Raw genomic sequence first — 17,971 nt, forward strand, 5'->3', positions numbered from 1 at the left:
TCTGTCCTCCACTCTCCCCCATACCCAGTTTTTCCCCCCTGGTGCCACCACTGCTAATTTGGCTTAGAAATTTACAACCAAGTGAGCTGAACCACAATAGACAAAATCTGGACTGCTTGCCCCACCTCTCTTGAAATAGTCTGGGGGTTAGGTGGGGGACCATCATGTGTTGATATTTGTGCATGGAGTGGTGGGCAGGAACTGGAGAGCAGTTCGCACAAATGGCCCTCTGGTACTGCCAGAGCACTTTAATGTTGTTCTCACATTTCGTCTGGCCACCTCCCTCCATTGGTACGGAAAAGAGGGTGTCTTACTTCCAACGTGCCCTGGGCTATAGAACTCCTTTGGAGGCTGAGTCAATCCTGTTGCCTGATTCAATCAGGACCACACCCTGACAGTATCACGAGCCCTGCTTCCTCCCTCTCTCCACCTGCCCAACCTGGGTGCTGTTAGGTTTGAGGAAGCCCTGGGTAAAATATTCCCCTGGAAGAGGAGGGGCACCATCACTTCGCAGGCTGCTCCCACCTCCCCGTCCCTGCAGCTACGCTACATATTGCTGTACAGGCATCAACACTGGCAAAGGAAAGGACAGGCCCCTTGTTCATGCTCCCCCGCCCCGCCCCGCCTGCCAGGTTTGCCTCTTGCTCTCCACGTTCTGGGGGGGATGTTTGTAAAGAAGAGCCTGCTGCGCACCTACCGCCTTCTCCCATCTCCTGTTTCAACTGTTTATTAATCCAAAATTGCAATGTTTTATTCTGTTATTTCCGTAAGCTGCTCATAGAGCCTCTCACAACCAAGCGGTCTGCTAATCTTATTAAATGAAAAGGACAGCATAAAGAAAAAGAGCGCGGGCCATTGAGAACTCGGGTATGAGGGCTGCGGCCAGAAATCTCACTCCATTTCTCATGGACAAATGATCCCCGATTCCTTTTATTTATTTCTTTTTTACCAGATAGGGCTAAGGCTACACATTCCCTCTCCTGGGGGGTGGGGGAAACCCCGAACCCGGCACCGATTCGCCTTCTTGCGACTTCCCCATAACTTTCTTCCGCGCGGGCGGGGGGGGTGGAGAGAGAAGAAACCGCCCAATATCAGCTCTCAAGGGGCAGGGCCGAAGTTGCTCCTCCCCAACTGAGAGGGGGGGGGGCTCTTCCGCAGCTCAGAGGTGCAGTGCTTTTTCGTCCCATTTGGAGCTATGGCGGTGGCGTTGAGGGCGGCGGTGCTGTTGATGGCCTTGGCGCTTCAGGTGGTGAGTGAAGATGGGCAGCGAGAGCGGGAACCCCGGGGCGGCGGTGGAGAGCAGAAGGCAGCGCCGCTCTCCTCGCGAGTTGGGCGCAGGGCAGCGGCAGCAGGAGGGCTCCCCAAGGGCCGAGCGGCGCGCGCCCGCCTTCCCCGCGAGTCATTGTTTTTTGTGCGCCGCCTTTCACTCCCCGCGGGAAAGTTGCCCCGCGCGGCGAAGCGGCCCCGGGTTGGGAGGCGCCGGGTTCTCCGGAGCGAGTCCTCCTTGTTGGGGCTCCCAGCAGCAGCAGCTCCTCCCGGCGCCGCTGGCTGGGACTGGTGGGGAGCGGGGTCCCCCTTCCCGCGGCATCCGGGTCTGGGTTTTCGCGGGGAAGCGCCTTCCTCGTGACCTGCTGCCGCCGCGGACTTTGCACCGCGCGCCGCTTGTGTTCGCGGCCGATAAGGAAGCCGGCCGGCTCCCAGGTTTTGGCTCGCTTCGGCTTTCTCCCCGATTCTGCTCAAAATGGCTCCTGCCCGCACAGGCAATCGGACAAGCGACGTTGAGGGTCGCCTTCTTCCGAAGAGCGGAAAGTTCACAAGGGCGGCGGTTGGCTTTTTTTTTTTTGGGGGGGGGGGGTGTTCTTGGAAGTTGGAGGCGCTTCGAGAGGTAGATCGGCTCCGCCGTTTCTCAAACGAGGCTTTGCACTTCCCAGAAACGATGGGAAGTCCGAGGAAACGAAAGTGGGATGGGCGTAGGCGTTCCCCAGGGGGTCCTCTTGCGACCCGCCTTCAAATCCGCAAGCCAAAGCGATTCCCTTCTCCTCCTGAAGTCAATTCTTGATGCTGCAATAACCATTAATGGTGACGTCATTCATTGAGGGTAACGGCATGTTAATACCCTGTGACGTCAGGCAGAGGGCTTCCGGGATTCGAGAAGACTTTGCTTTTCGCGTTCTTCGACACATTCAGATACACCTGGCGGCTCCCCCCCCCCCCTTTCCTCTCCAATATCTGATTTTCATTACGTCTATTCCTATGTTCTACTGCAAATAGTTCAATAAAGATGATCGGCCCGAAATATTTTTACTAGCCTAGCTCCTGATATGCAAACACTTTTTCCACCTTTATGGCCTGAAAGGTGGGGGAATCAGTTTAAATAGTTGATATCTGTGACAGGATGATTGCTTGAGACAGAAATGCTTTTAGGAAGATTGAAATTGGAAAACAGCGGGGCAGAGCCCTATGTTTGGAGAAGCTAGATTGGTAAAGAAAGAGGGATTTATATGCATGGTATATGCAGACGGCGCTGTGCACTCCCATTTTCCCCTACCGGAATTCCCTGTTTACATTTACAACGTGTTTAACTGAAACGCTTCTTTGATGTGTCTAGATCCAGCTTTAGTAGCTCTTCAGATGTCCAAGACTGGTAGAGTAGTTGGGAAATCAGTTGTACTAGACCTGCTATTGGCCAGCAAAATGCAAGCTGCACATCTGTACTTCCAGAGGAGTAACGCCTCCAAGGGCACAAGAGGGTTTACTTTGGAATGAGTGTCCATAGGCTACTGCTGTTAGGCCTGCAGTTCTATTCCTTCCTAGGACTAAGTGCTATTGAGCATGGGTGGGACTTACTCTGGAACGAAGCAGTTTAGGATTGCAGTATTGAATGTATTCAAGCTTTGAATGGATAAAACTTTTCGGTTCCCTTTAAAAGTATCACTTTCCTCATCGCTCTATATATCCAACCACATGGTTAAGTGTAACAGGGCAAATGTGGCTTTAAAAGTTCTATTTAGTAATGTTTTATTATACAAGCCATCTTAGAGTTTACCTTCTTTAAAAGATAGGGGTATAGGTCTTTAAAACAAATTTTAAAATACCTGCTTATGGTACTACCTACTCCACAGAATACCCTGGAAGCAAGAAATTTTCTACTTTTTCTACTTTTAATTTTCTACTTTGTAATCTCAATTATTTAATTTAAAAATTATGTATCAGGGTACCAAGCATTCAAACCATAACAAATGTGACTGTTGTATGCACATTTTATGTTACTTTTTTGGTTTTTTTTTTTTTTTTCCTCTCTCTATGTAAACACATATGTTTATGAATGGTTGTGGATTTTATTAGTTTTTGTACCTTGTTTACAGCATATATAGCATGTCTTTGTTGCTGGCTGATTTGCTGCTATTGCTTTGCAATTTGCAGCTACTGTATAGCTTGTTTTGATGGACAGATTTAAACAAAAGCATAAAGAAAAGTGACCAGGCCACTGGATATTCGTGTGCTAATTTCAAACTGCAGGTGGACAGGGGTGGTTGTAATTTTGATTGTTTTCCCCTAGGAAAACTAGCACAGACTTCTCCCCGACATAATATTTATTTATTTTGCAGTGAATTTTTATGCATCCCCTCTATAGCAGTCAGGACCAGTACACTGTAAAATTAAGTTATTAAGTTCAACAAGTGCTGCTTAGCAGATCTGGCCTTGTAAGGTTCCTAAATGAGAGCACACGTAGGTACCATAGGCAAGGTGCTATATTCCAAAGGCTGCAATCCCATACAGACACAGTTCCCCCATTTGAACATGATGGGGTTTGCTTCTAAATAGGCATGATTAATATTGCACTGTAAATTCACTGAAGAATTTAACTTTTCTTGTAAATTTTCCTTGGACTATGGCAGTATAAGTGCAGCTGATATTACCACAGCAGCTTGGAAATGTATCTTACAGATTTAGATTGAAGTAATTTCCAACTAAGTCTCTGTGATTCTAAACACAGACAATTTTCAAGTAAATGCGATTTTTTTTTCAGTTGGAATGTAAGGTGGAATGTTCTTGATTGTTAAATGTCTCAGTAACATTAGCAATTTGATAAAATGTTAGCATTAAAAATAAATACTGAATGTCTGAAATGTAATTTCTCCATCAGCCTCTGCCAACCCAAGGGGAAAATAACAGACTTTGCATCTAGGTAACAAGCCACATAACAGCATTTTCACAAAGTGCATTCTTTTAGTGGTCAGTAGATGCCACAGAGAAAAACTAACGTGCACATCCTAATTAGTTTTTGCTTTCTTTCACTACTAAATCACCTTGAGATCATTGTGCTTTAATTCACTCTGTGTATTGCATTTTCACCCTGGTTCTCAAACTGAGTGCAAGGAAGAAAAGAGTCTCTTCTGCTGAAAGAGCCTAGATGGGGCATCTAAGTCATAATTAAGGTTTTTTTGAAACATGGGCATCACATTTAGTATATCTAGGAGCAACTTTCTAGTCTTTTGTTATTGAAATCTCTCCAGCTATCTCCCTGCTTTTGGTTTACAGCCTAGTGTTCAAGGCACAACTTGGAAATTCATTCTGTTTAAATCAGCAGGATAGGAATATAGGAAGCTGCCACGTGCAATTTCAGACCATTAGTCCACTTAGTCCAGGGTGATTTACACTTAACTGGCAGTGACTCTCTGGGGTCTCTTGCAGAACCCTGCATCTGATCCCTTTCAACAGGACACCGCTCTCAGCTGGCCCCTGCCATCCTTGCCTTTTTACTTACAGCCAGTCTAAGACGTGACACTTGCTGTTAACTTCCTCCTTCTCAGCCTCCTCACCCTTGTACAGTTCAGCAGGGAGGAGGATGGGGAACAAAACTAGAATCTCCTGGTTCTGCCTGTCATTGGCTGCAAGTAGCGCCTTTCATTGGCTCTGACTCCACCTACTGTTGGGTTCCTTGCCTGGTGTCCTACTAGTCCCAAGGGATACCAGCCACCATTTGGAATTGGTTGTGAGGCCTTTTTTGTACAAGGCAAGTGATCTACCACTAAGCTATGTACAGTAGTCCATCCCAAAGTTGAGTTTGGCCTTATCTCTACCACCCCTAGTGGTAGGGCCTATTCCTACTGCACAACAGGCTCACTGTTTCCCATTGCAGAAGTTTATGCTGTGTGCTAACAAGGGTGGTTCTGATCTCTTTCTTTGTCACGCATTTAGGCTCAGAATTAATGGTTGAACGTGTAGGTTTTTATCTTGTCTCTGATCAGTTTGAGAACCACACCTTTTTACCACTAATCATCTTTCAGTGTCAGAGCCGACCACTATATTTATATGTGCAGCTTAAAAGTAGAGTTCCAAGTTGTGAAATTGCAATCTGAATTCTCCCTGTTTCCAATAGCCTGAAGCCAGGAGGGCTTAGGGTTGGAGAAGTTCATGGATCACTCAGAAAACTCCTGTTGACTAATAGATTGAACAACCACATTGTGAAAATCCCACTGGCATTGGTGAAGCTGCTTAGAAATTGAAATTTTTGTGCTTGCTAATACAGCCAAGATTTTTGGTGAAAGTGCTGCTCCAGAACTGTCCCATTTTAACATCCCGGATTTTATTTTATAATATAACATTCCAGTCCTCAGAGGTGTGCTTGAATGTAAGACGAGTGTCCAGTTCTTCATGTCAAAACAACTTCGTGTGTTTCTTGGCTTGCTTGCATTTTCCATTCAGCAGAACTTCCTGACTTGCACTTCCGCTCCAGTTGTAGCACACTGATCCGGATTGTATAAATTGCAATAAGGAGCTGGAGTTAGGCCGCCTTTCTTCTCATGGAGATGAGTGAGTTGGCATTAACTTTTCAGCACATCATGAACTTTCCCTCTGTCCATGCTACTGTCCAATTCCTTCTTCAGTTCTAAAAGCAGGAAGCCCACAGTTTGCATGCAGGACAAGGGTAAACCCTTTAAAATAATGTATGTCTCATATCTGGGATGGGGAACGCAGCTGTTGCTCCTAGACTACAACTCCCATCATCCCATTGGCCATGCTGACCAGAAGGCCACAGCCTCCCCATCCTTGCCTTAAAGCTTTACTGCTTGCCTTTCCTCATATCGGAGGGTATTTCTTATTGCAGGAAACTCTTTTACCCAAAATGTCAAAAGGAGTTTTGCTTGGTGCATTTATTATGTGGGAAAGATTGTTTCACACCTCTTTTTCTGGTTGCTATGAGGAGAATAAAAGTTTGATATGAGTGTTTAAAAACCAAAATTTGACTTGAGCTCTACTTGAAAGCTTAGCAAAGGAATGTTTAGGTGTTCTCCCTGTGAATATGCTGAAGTCCTGGAAAGTGAGTTTTTAAATAGCCAATAAATCTCATATTAAGATGGGATGATGCACCTGGGAAGTCCATTCCTATGAAGCCTGTCTCTCTGAATCTCTTTAGGTTGAATCTCCACGGTTGATACCTCAATGTGATCATGGAAAATATCTTGATTCTGGGAGACATTGTTGCAAACTATGCCCTGCAGGTAAGTGGTCATGCAGTAGCTTATATATTTAGCAAAATAGCGGAGTCTCTCTTTGTTGGAGAGGCATAGGCAAACTCGGCCCTCCAAATGTTTTGGGACTACAGCTCCCATCATCCCTAGCTAACAGGTCCAGTGATCAAGGATGATGGGAATTGTAGTCTCAAAACATCTGGAGGGCTGAGTTTGCCTATGTGCGCTCCAAAGCTTATTGAAAAGGATTTGTTCATCATGTTTAGCATTTATATGGTATTCTTTCCTATATATTTCATCAAAGACTATCTCAGCTATTCTGTCAAATAGGCAAATATTAGGGCCAAAGCACACATTTATGTGTTTATTGAAACGTGTATGCTGGTTTGCCAGCAGTAGTGCAGATTCACTTTAAAGGTGAAATAGATTGTGCCTTTGGGAATTTGCATCCTTTATGGAAAAAAATATTGTACTCTTTCTCTGTAAAATGCCTCTGACTTGGGAGCTTGTCAAGAAAATGATTTCCTGTTGCAAAAGTGAATAAATTTCAGAAAGGTTAGGAACCATTTAAACCAGTGTAAGCTTTCTGGTACCATAGCTCAGTCAGTAGAGCACAAGACTCTTAATCTCAGGGTTGTGAGCTTGAGCCCCATGTTGGGCAAAAGATTCATGCATGGCAAGGGGTTGGACTAGATGACCCTCTGGATCTCTTCCAACCCAGTGCTAAGGAGATTGTACTGTTGGGCAAGCAGAAATGCTTGGGCTTGTAGAAGAGTCTCCCCTCGCATCCTGTTCTGAGGGATCTCCCAACCCTCCGAAGTAGATTTGGGAGAGGAGGGGGATAGCCCCGTTGTGTGAGCAGGAGTCTGTACATTGGCTTCTGCTAGCATAACGGGGTAGTTGAATTCAGCCTTTACTCAATTTCATTTGTCCAAAGCCTTCCTCCAAAACGGAGACTCTCCTCCTCTCTCCCTTTTTGTGCTCACACATATCACTTGAGGTAGTGTTAAGCTGAGAGATGATGGCTGCCCCAAGGTTGCTAGGGGCCTTCCCAGTCTCGGTTATCTAATCTACCCACTATGGTACACTTGTCCAAAAATATGCTTGTGTTAGATTTGAAAGAATGATAAGGAGCTACATTCAATTATTAAAGCCTAAATGTAACACCCTTTTGAAATGTTCTGCATTTAAAACAAATTTCTGGTTTAAATATTGGAAAAAGGCACCTGTGCCCCACCAGTGGAGCACCCCGTTTAAGGACCTGCTGCTACAGGTGCTCAATCTATTCCTGTGTTTTTTGAGGGCATAGTAGGGACCTCTGGCAGAGCTCTTCTGCAGCAGACTGACACTTCTCTCACTCCAGACAACAGCTCTGGGGATTAGTCCTCTGCAATTCTGTGGAATTCTCTTTCCAGTAAATGTGCAGCTGACCTGTGTAAACACACGTAAGATTGGGCTGCATACATTCTTTATAGATTGACACCTTTGTAACCTTAATTTAAGCAAAAAGGTTCACATTGCAGATAAAGTCAGAGGCATGCATTCTGCAAATACCTTAATTAACATGCTTTTAACCTTGAATTTTTTTGATGTCCCCATATAATAGGTACCTATGTTGCTGAAAGCTGCATTACGCCACATACTTCTGGAATTTGTGCACCCTGCCAGGAAGGAATAGACTACACTGCTCATGCAAATGGATTTCAGAAATGCTTGCCTTGTGATGATTGCAAATCTGGTACAGTATGGTTTTGTGAACTGGTTGCTTTCTGACGCTAGGGTTTTAAAAGGTCAGCTGTCTTCTCCCAGTCAGTTGTATTTTGTTTTGCTTTAATAGTCTGCTGAAGGGATCCACCACAATCTATTTAAACTATGGTCCTCCAGAATGGTGCTGAACTACATCTCTCATCATCTCTGGCTATTGGCCATGCTGGCTGGGGCTGATGGAGTTAAGTAACATCTGGAGGGCAAGAGGTTCCCTGTCCCTGATTTCCCACCCACTTCATGACCTAGAAGTGGGACCACCTTGAATGCTAATTCTTGCCAAGGCAGTGTTCACTTAGGGATCTTTGAGTTGCTTTGTATCCTTTGTTGTTGTTTAGTTGTTTAGTCATGTCCGACTCTTCGTGACCCCATGGACCAGAGCACGCCAGGCACTCCTGTCTTCCACTGCCTCCCGCAGCTTGGTCAAACTCATGTTGGTAGCTTCGAAAACACTGTCCAACCATCTCGTCCTCTGTCGTCTCCTTCTCCTTGTGCCCTCCATCTTTCCCAACATCAGGGTCTTTTCCAGGGAGTCTTCTCTTCTCATGAGGTGGCCAAAGTATTGGAGCCTCAGCTTCAGGATCTGTCCTTCCAGTGAGCACTCAGGGCTGATTTCCTTAAGAATGGAGAGGTTTGATCTTCTTGCAGTCCATGGGACTCTCAAGAGTCTCCTCCAGCACCATAATTCAAAAGCATCAATTCTTCGGTGATCAGCCTTCTTTATGGTCCAGCTCTCACTTCCATACATCACTACTGGGAAAACCATAGTTTTAACTAGACGGACCTTTGTTGGCAAGGTTAATCTATTGGTTCTCTAAATGTTTTGAACATGTGGCCCTTCCTACACTTTAATGCTTCTATGAAAAGAGAGGATGACCATTGACAATTTTAGGAGCATTTCAGATTTATTTCTATCCTTTTTTTTAGGTTTTGAAATGGTGAAAAGCTGCACTGTGAAGAGTAACACTGAATGTCGGTGTAAAGCCGGGTATTACTGCCCCCCAAGTTGTGAGGAATGTGTTAAGTGCAATACAAAGTACGTACATTAATGGGTTAGTGTGGCTGTCTTTAGAGAGAGGCTTGGGTACTGTTGGGGCAGATTGACTTTAAATAAGTGATCTCTTATAATAAAAAACGCCCAAGAAAAAGGCAAATTTTAAAGAATTTGTTTTTAAATCAGGTCTCTTTTTTGGTACTTGTATTTCCTAAGAAATGAGGCATACTGGTTGGTTAATATAATGATTGGCCGAAAAGTGCAAAGCCCCTTTGTGCTGGGCAAATTGAGGGCTGCATTGGGTGGAGGAAAAAGCAAACTTAGATGCAGGTTCTTAAGAGTTACAGTTTTCATAATGACCAGGTGAGTTGGAAACAATACAGGTAGTCTGATGGAATAGCTTCTACTAGGTGATAGTTAAGGGGGGGTGTGATCCAGCAGAGCTGATGGAATTTGAAAGATAATAGCTGAATTCTTTAGGTGCTTACGGTCCGTTTAAATTTTAACAATTTTATATTTAAAATAAGAATGCTAATTTTAAAATTTATGAAAGTTAACTTTTAAAAATAAAATATTTATTATTGGTCATCCATAATGTGAGAACTTCTCGTAACCTTTAATAGCAAATTCATTTTCTATGAAGTTTGCACATCTATCTGAAGAGACAAGTTTAAGCTGCACGTCTTTAGAAGGCACAGATGCCCTAGCTGATTAGAAAGTCTGTCATCTTCTTTTTAAACCTAACATCTAGGTGTCCTGAAGGGCAGATTCTTGTGGAAAACTGCAATGCCACTACAGATATCAAGTGTGTCTCTTCTACAGGTACAGTATGAACACTATGTTTTCCAGAATGACCGCCTTTCTTGCTTTTTGTAGTGGGTGGCCTCAAGCCCTAGTGCAGGCATAGGCAAACTCTGACCTCCAGATGTTTTGGGACTACAGTTCCCATCATCCCTGACCACTGGTCTTGTTAGCTAGGGAACATGGAAGTTGTAGTCCCAAAATATCTGGAGGGCTGAGTTTGCCTATGCTTGCCCTAGTGGAATTGAGTACTCTTGAAGTACTCATAGCTAGCTGACTGCAATAGTGAGCAGGAATAGTCAACGCTACAACATTTTGTTGCAGGTTCCATTTTTTATTTATAAAGCACCTAAAAATATTTAGGTATGGTAAAAAGATAAGAGATAACTGGCCCTGCCCATAGTGTTACCATTTCAAAGCCTGTTTAGAGTGGAAATGGAAAACTGTTATACTTTTGGCAGCTTTGCCTGCTATCTCCTATGGTAAATGGTTCAGGAATCAAATCCTCTATTCTCTCAAGACTTCAGGGATCCACCTCTTCTTTTTCCAATGAAATACTCACATTAGCAGAAACAGTGTAATATACCAGGGTGCAAATAACTACATGACAGCCTGAATCTGCAACTGGTTACCTTTCTGTACAACTAACACAACTTGAAATTGGTGACAACAGCAGGATTGAGACTACAAGGAATAGACCTCATTTGGACATAATGTGAAATCATAATTTCTTGTTACATTTGACCAAGTCCCTGCGGTTTGGGGGTTGCCTATGGCATGGGGGTAGAGGATCTGTGGCTTTCCAGATTTTTCTGCAATACAGCTGCCATCACTTCAGTCCTGCTAGCTGGAGCTGATTGGAGTTGTTGGGATACTCAAGGAGGTGAGACTGGCCTCGACCAGGGCCAGAGCCTTTTAAGCCCTGGCCTCAGCCTGGTGGAATGCTCTGTTGCAAGAGACTAGGGCCCTGCGGGACTTGACATATTTCCTGCAAGACGGAGTTGTTCCGCCAGGCCTTTGGCCCGGGCCCAGTCTTACCCCCTTTTTTCTATGGGACCCTGTATGTAAGTGGCCTCCTTGACTCTATTGCCCCATATGGGACCAGCATGGGTGGCTGGGCCTGGTGAACATTTAATATTCCTTACCCCTATGGCTGTGATTTGTGGGTTCCCACTTGATTTTAAATGTGATTTTGAACTGTATTTTAACCAATCATTTGATTTAATGTTTTTAATGTATTATATATTTGGTGTTAGCTGAGCTCGGTCTTGGGCGGGGTATAAATAAATAAATTATTGTTGTTATTGTTGTTATTATTACCACTGGTTTTACAATAAGAGGTTTTTGCAATAACCTGTTTTGCCTCTGAGCAGACCTGTGGATGCACTCCTGTTCTATCTTGCTCTGGCCTGAAGCAAAAACTCAGGATAGGAAGCAAACTTGCAGTAGTGTAGGTTTTCCAGAAAATCAATAATTAGGAAATCAGCACATTTTCAGGTGCCCTAACAAGTATTCTGATTTTGCACATTTGATTTGTTTTGGGAGAGTAATGCTAAATAATTCGGAACTGCCAAGCTTCTGCTTGCCTAGTATTTTTTTTAAGTGGCACCCAATCGTTGTTATTAATGAGCTTATGAAACTGAACATTTTTCACCCCACATTGCTGCGTTCTTGGGAGATAGTGGCTTGTGTCTTCCTTCGTGGCCCCCTTCCTACGTTTACTATCAGAGGCACCCGGTAAGTTTTTGTAAAGCATGAGTTAATTATGTTACCCAAAGCAAGCTGGGTGTATCTTTCACCAATATTTCAGCCCAAGTGAAAGGTTCTGGTGATTGGGACATGTTTCTAATGTGCTTATTTTTCCCTTTCCTTTCAGAAACCAAGACTGCCACTTCAAATTATATAGCCATTGCATTTGTTGTTGTTGTTGTTGCTATCATTGCCTTTGGTGTTATTGCATTATTTTGCTGGAAGTCTACAAGAAATGGTTTCTGTCAAAGCGATGAAGGTAATTTCCTAGAAAACAGCTGGGATTTGGGAAGGAGCCAGTGGGAAGGAGCAGCACTCAGTGGCCGAGGACATGTGTAGCTTGCAGAAGGTCCCAGAACCAATCCCTGATCTCTCCAGGGTCAGGCAGTAGGTCATGTACAAGACCTCTGCTTTTGTTAAATAGTTAATACTGGACTAGATGGACAAATAGCCTTATCATAGGTGACACAGAACTGGGGTGGGGTAGCCACCTTAGGACAAATAGAAAAAACTGCTGTGGGTAATTGAAGGAAAAGAATTTTCCACCTGCAAACTATAATTTAACCATAAACTGGAAATTAAAATAAGTCTTCAGTACTAAGAACATTAGGGACACGGGTGGCGCTGTGGTTTAAACCACAGAGCCTAGGGCTTGCTGATCAGAAGGTCGGTGGTTCAAATGCCCGCAACGGGGTGAGCTCCCGTTGCTCGGTCCCTGCTCCTGCCAACCTAGCAGTTCGAAAGCACGTCAAAGTGCAAGTAGATAAATAGGTGCCGCTCCAGCGGGAAGGTAAACGGCGTTTTCGTGTGTTCGCCAGAAGTGGCTTTGTCATGCTGGCCACATGACCTGGAAGCTGTATGCCGGCTCCCTCGGCCAATAAAGCGAGATAAGCGCCGCAACCCCAGAGTCGGTCACGACTGGACCTAATGGTCAGGGGTCCCTTTACTTTACTTACTAACAACATTTTATTTGAAAGTTAGGTAAAGGTAAAGGGACCCCTGACAGTTAAGTCCAGTCATGAACGACACTGGGGTTGCGGCGCTCATCTCGCTTTACAGGCCAAGGGAGCTGGCATTTGTCCACTCCGCAGACAGTTTTTCCGGGTCATGTGGCCAGCATGACTAAGCCACTTCTGGCAAAGCCAGAGCAGCGCATGGAAATGCCGTTTACCTTCCTGCCGGAGCAGTACCTATTTATCTGCTTGCACTGTGTGCTTTTGAACTGCTAGGTTGGCAGGAGCTGGGACCGAGGAACGGGAGCTCAGCCCATTGCGGGGATATGAACCACCGCAAGTCCAAGCAGCACAGTGGTTTAAACCACAGCGCCACCTGCCTCCCTATTTGAAAGTTAAACACCATCAAAATCAGTGCCTGACGTCAGAGAGTGCAATGTAGTGTTAAGGAGGGCATCCCGTTGGTGCAAGTGCTTCTGCTTGCCCAATGGAACAGTGTCCCCGCCCTCACCCATATGCTGCTCTGGGGGTTCTCCTGATCTTTCCACTGTGTTAATCATAAAACTAAGAATGAAGAGAACATGACAGTCATGTCATGTCCATTTTAATTCCAACCGTCTTATGTCTTTAAATACTTTCAAAGTTGCTGTATTATGACCCAATACACTGATATATAAACATTTCTCTCTCTCTCTCTCTCTCTCTCTCTCTCTCTCACCATTCCTGTCCAGAAACTTCTACCCAACCTTGGTGGGTAAGTGTCCATAAATGTCACTCCTTATTATAGAAACATGTCTGGTATACTTAGCTTCCTGCCTTCCCCATATTTTGGTTGGACAGGGCTGGAAGTTGTCATTGTGGGATGTGTCAAGCAGGACATTGTGGTCAGTTCCTTTCCGTTAGTCTCTTGCATCTCATAATCTCATTGATGAGTTATAACCCTGTTAAATTTGCAGCTTGATGACATATTTTTAAACACCTGGCAGGGGGGATATGAAGTCTCATTCAAGAAAGAGTGTCAGCTAATCATGGAAATAAAGGAACTACTTTTTGAAATCCTTTGCTATACTGGGTTCCATGTGCTCAGTGCTGTGTGCTGTTGCAGTCATGAAAACTTGTCATGATATAGTGCAGATATCTAGTACACAAGTGATAGTGGCTCAGTTTATTAACTGTGGGCCAATGGTATAATGCAATTTAGCAAGCAGCATTATTGGAAAAACTGACAGAAAAATTTAAATTAGCAAGAGGTCAAAAGAAACATGTCAGTTTTTATGCAGTTTGGTGTGACTTTATTGGCTACACAAAAAAATGAGGCATATGGTAGAAGAGTGCCATAGTTTACAGCACAGTCTGTCGTGCGTGAAGTACACATTTTAATTCCCCAACCACCACCTTTATATAAATTCTAATTGTTATGGAAACAAAATACCTTTTACTTATCAATCTAAGCAATACTTGTTAATATACATAATAATTTTGACACAACTTTGTTAGTATATTCAGAAATGTTTATTGTTTTACATTTATGTATTTGTTGCATGTCATGTGGTAGAACGTAAACAACGTAGAACGTAACATTTTTAACCATGTTAAAAAAATTAAATATGGAAATGAATAAAACCTATGTTACCAAATAATAATAATAATAATGAGAGATAACTATTGGTTGCATATAAAGTGGATCATTGATGCCTATGTGTACTTTAGCAGTTTATGGATTTGTGACTCAGCAATATGCCATGCTGGCATGCCAATATTGCCCACGCATGCGTCAGCGATCCAGTTTGTTACACTGAGTGCATGCAACCCTTTATAGGGAAGGGTTTTTTAAAAACAAAAACAAAGCACACCAGATCTTGCATTTAAACTGGGTCTCTGCTTCCAGGAACGCTGTAAGAAAAAGAATCCTGGACCAAATGGAGCTTCATCTGAATCGGTAAAACATTCTGATGTTCTTATGCTTAGGCTGTGATCCTATACCCCAGGGGGGGCTAACCTGTGGCTTCCTGGTGTTGCTCTACTACAACTCCAATCACCCCTTACCATTAGCCATCGTGGCTGGGGCTGATGACAGTTGGAGGTCCCTACCCCTGCTGTAAACAGGTGCATGGAAATAAATTTCCCCAGCTGAGTGTGTACTGCTGAGTAAACATGTCCAGGATTGTGCTTTTGACACAAACAAGCATTCCTAAAGCTGACAACCATCTAGTACCAAAAGGGTTTTTTCCTTTTATTTGCAGCTGCTTATAAATCAGATGGAAAAGCCAGGTCCTGTATCAGAAAACAAGTTGCCTGGGAATACTGACAGAAGCGACCTGGCAGCGGGCAACACAAATGAACCTCTCCTGGGAAGCACTGAATCCACTGCTGCAAGCCTGCAGCCCAATGTAAGAAAGTGTAGAAGCTGTTCAACTGGAATTTTCTCTATACCTGATGACTATGGGGTAGGAGCATCTCTGACCACTGGCCTTGCTAGCTAAATCTTATCAGAGTTGGGAGCTCAACAACATGTGAAGGGCCAGAGGTTTCCCCACCTCTGCTTTATGGTGGTGTGCAAGAAACTGATTAGGTTGCTGGCTATTTCTTAGGTACCAGCAATCCAAAAACAGCAGCTGGGAGCTCAAGCAAAGAATATACTTAAGGTAGATGGAAACAAAAAAAGCAAATATTGATAGAAGTATCTGAAATGTATCTCTAGAGTCTAGACTCATCGTACTTTCCATGTGAGTACTACAGTATTCCATCTTGGGATGGACCAAGATGGGGTACTTTAAGTTAATTAGTGTTGTTCAATGACAATCATTCTCTGTACAAATTTAATATTTATATCCTGGTTGGATATTTGTGATGATTCATTGGCTCACAAATACCGTTGAATAGAGAGTTAAAGAATGTTAGGAAAAGTTTAAGCACTAAAAGATAAGAAATAGCAAGACAGAGTTGCCTTTTTGAGTACAATTTATGTGGGTGTTATGTTCACACATATAAGTGAAACTACGTATATTTGAGACACCATTGAAAAAGCCTGCAAGCATCCCATTATTCCCCTTTTGGTGACATTTTTGGGACACTTCTGGGTTCAGCAGAATGTCCATGTGCACAATCACACACATATTGGGCATACCTAAAATGGACGCTGCCTGTATTGTTGTAAAATAAACCCCTTGAACATCGTATTTTAAAATATGGCCCTTTGCTTAATTATAATACTTTGAAGAAATGCTTCAATAAATTCTGTGACAGTCATCACTTTTGTAGCATGCAATAGGAAAGGTTGCTTAAAGTTTGTCAGTGATGTGTGGTTTTCTTCAAAAAGCTATTCCACAAAGCTAAATTGCGGCTGCTAATGAATTTTTGTAGAACTGTTTATAAATATAACATGCCAACTACCCTAAAGCAAATCATATGAATTCTTTATCTCTGAATTACTACTGAGATTTATGGCGGTTGTTCCCCCCCTCCCCCCAGTTGCAGGGGTCAAGGCAACAACCTGAGGTAGTTGTGGTGGCGTCGGCTGAAAATTCTGATTCTGTTAAAGGTAAGTCTTTCCAAGTGTTGTTTTCCCCACCCCACGATCTGTAAACCAGCAGAAGTATTGAGAAAGTATTTTTCCTGTTTTTACCCTGATGTAAAATGATGGTAATCCAGTATTCATGTCTGTCCCAATTTTTTATTGGCTATGTTCTTAAACTTTAGGAAATACTTAAAATTTTATGTATGTGAATAAGTTGATTCTTTTCAACTTTGATTGTTCCGATTAAAATGTTTTATTACACCAAATGTGCTGAATTCAAGAAGTTCCAATATGAGAAAGCTATGGAAGGCAAGCATGCAGAACAAGAGGCCAGTGGTCATTGACCCATGTTTTGCAGAGACAAATTCTGTCTTACATGAACTGAAATAGCGGTATGTTGAGCACTATATAGCTGGTATTTACGTCTTTTAAACTAGATGTTGCAGAAGAAAAGAGCTAGTATCACATTGAAAGAAAAATCTATAAAGTTTTTTTGAACTGCAGTTCACTAGCATGCGAGTGCACTAAAAGTACACCTTCTAAACTAAACATTATCTTGTATTGTAGTGCTGAATGAAATCTATTTCGACTCAAGGAAGCAGGTACCACTGTATGACTGGAAGAATCTTATGAGAAAGAGTGGCTTAGAAGACAATGACATTGCTGAAATAGAGCATGATCACCCTTCACAAACCGGTGAACAACGTTATCAGATGCTAAAAGCTTTACAAAACAGATATGGCATTAAAGATGCTTTGCTTAAATTATTAAATGGCATGTGGGCTATGAAGCTTACACATATTTATGACAATCTAACAAATGAATTAAAAAGCAAAGGTATAATAACACTGGAGACTAAAGACTAATATTTTGGTTTTTTAAATAAAACTGAACAAGAGCAGAATCTGCAAACTACAAACTGTATGGGTCTGCTGACCTTATTTTAGTGCATGTAACTTTGCTGAGGATGTATAAGCAGAACACGCTGCTAATATGGTAAGCATGGAGACTAGTACCATTTGTCTGAAGGACAACAGTGCATAATGCAAAGCTACATCTATGTATTTTGTAACATCAAAATGTGAGATTGTAACTTGAGCTCCTGTGAATTGCTGTACTTGAACATTTTTGCAATGAAATCTGAGCAGCTGCAAACAGTTTGTCATTCAGGTTCAAAGAAGGTAGAAAATGAATGTACACAGTTCAAAATGATGCAGTTTTACACCATTTCCAAATATCCAATGAAATTGTTACTGTAAGATACTCAACAGAAAGGACTGTATATTGTATCTTTAACACTTGCATTATCAGGAAAAAAATGTTCTTTATGAAATGTGCTTCCTATTGTGACCAAGCTTCAGTGTAATACCAAAGGTTTTACATAAATTGCAAAGCGTTTTTATTAACGTTCAGCAGGCTGAAACGAGACATAATTTGCTTGAAGCCAGAACTGCAGGGTTATAAAATCATGTAGAGGTGTTACTCCAGTAAAGAGTGGGGGCAGGGGGGGACTTTATATTTACAGTGAAATCTTAGAAATGTGAGATTTTATTTTTTGTATTTAAAAAATATACCTTTTGCAAATCTTTTATATTTAAACACTTGTCAATAAAACACTTTCTACTATTAAAATTCATTGCTTATGTCATATGTGGGGAAATTTACAAGGAAAAAAGTGAGATGAAAAGGAATGAAACAAAATGGCTCCAATTTACAG

The 17,971-nt window shown here is 42.8% G+C and overlaps 1 protein-coding gene across 3 annotated transcripts; it reads left to right on the plus strand.

Annotated features, from left to right (window-relative positions):
- The first annotated feature begins 1,127 nt into the window (after positions 1-1,127).
- Positions 1,128-17,886, plus strand: LOC128416205 (tumor necrosis factor receptor superfamily member 10A-like). 3 transcript variants are annotated; one of them, XM_053393564.1, is made up of 11 exons: positions 1,128-1,249; positions 6,422-6,506; positions 8,083-8,214; positions 9,168-9,276; positions 9,986-10,056; positions 11,912-12,043; positions 13,469-13,491; positions 14,626-14,676; positions 14,981-15,127; positions 16,209-16,278; positions 16,822-17,886. In XM_053393564.1, the coding sequence occupies exons 1-11, from the start codon at positions 1,196-1,198 to the stop codon at positions 17,118-17,120; spliced, it is 1,173 nt and encodes a 390-aa protein (XP_053249539.1). In that variant the 5' UTR covers positions 1,128-1,195; the 3' UTR covers positions 17,121-17,886. The 3 variants fall into 3 exon arrangements, with proteins under 3 accessions (XP_053249539.1, XP_053249531.1, XP_053249551.1); XM_053393556.1 differs by lacking the exon at positions 13,469-13,491 and adding an exon at positions 13,497-13,621; XM_053393576.1 differs by lacking the exon at positions 14,626-14,676.
- Positions 17,887-17,971: the final 85 nt, after the last annotated feature.

The sequence above is a fragment of the Podarcis raffonei genome, chromosome 1 (assembly GCF_027172205.1).
Source record: "Podarcis raffonei isolate rPodRaf1 chromosome 1, rPodRaf1.pri, whole genome shotgun sequence".
Lineage (NCBI taxonomy): Eukaryota > Metazoa > Chordata > Lepidosauria > Squamata > Lacertidae > Podarcis > Podarcis raffonei.

Coding starts and splice junctions, on each gene's coding strand:
- LOC128416205 (XM_053393556.1), top strand. CDS start 1,196: ATGGCGGTGGCGTTGAGGGCGGCGGTGCTGTTGATGGCCTTGGCGCTT. Junction 9,277..9,985: donor TGTGTTAAGTGCAATACAAA/GTACGTACATTA, acceptor CCTAACATCTAG/GTGTCCTGAAGGGCAGATTC. Junction 10,057..11,911: donor CAAGTGTGTCTCTTCTACAG/GTACAGTATGAA, acceptor CTTTCCTTTCAG/AAACCAAGACTGCCACTTCA.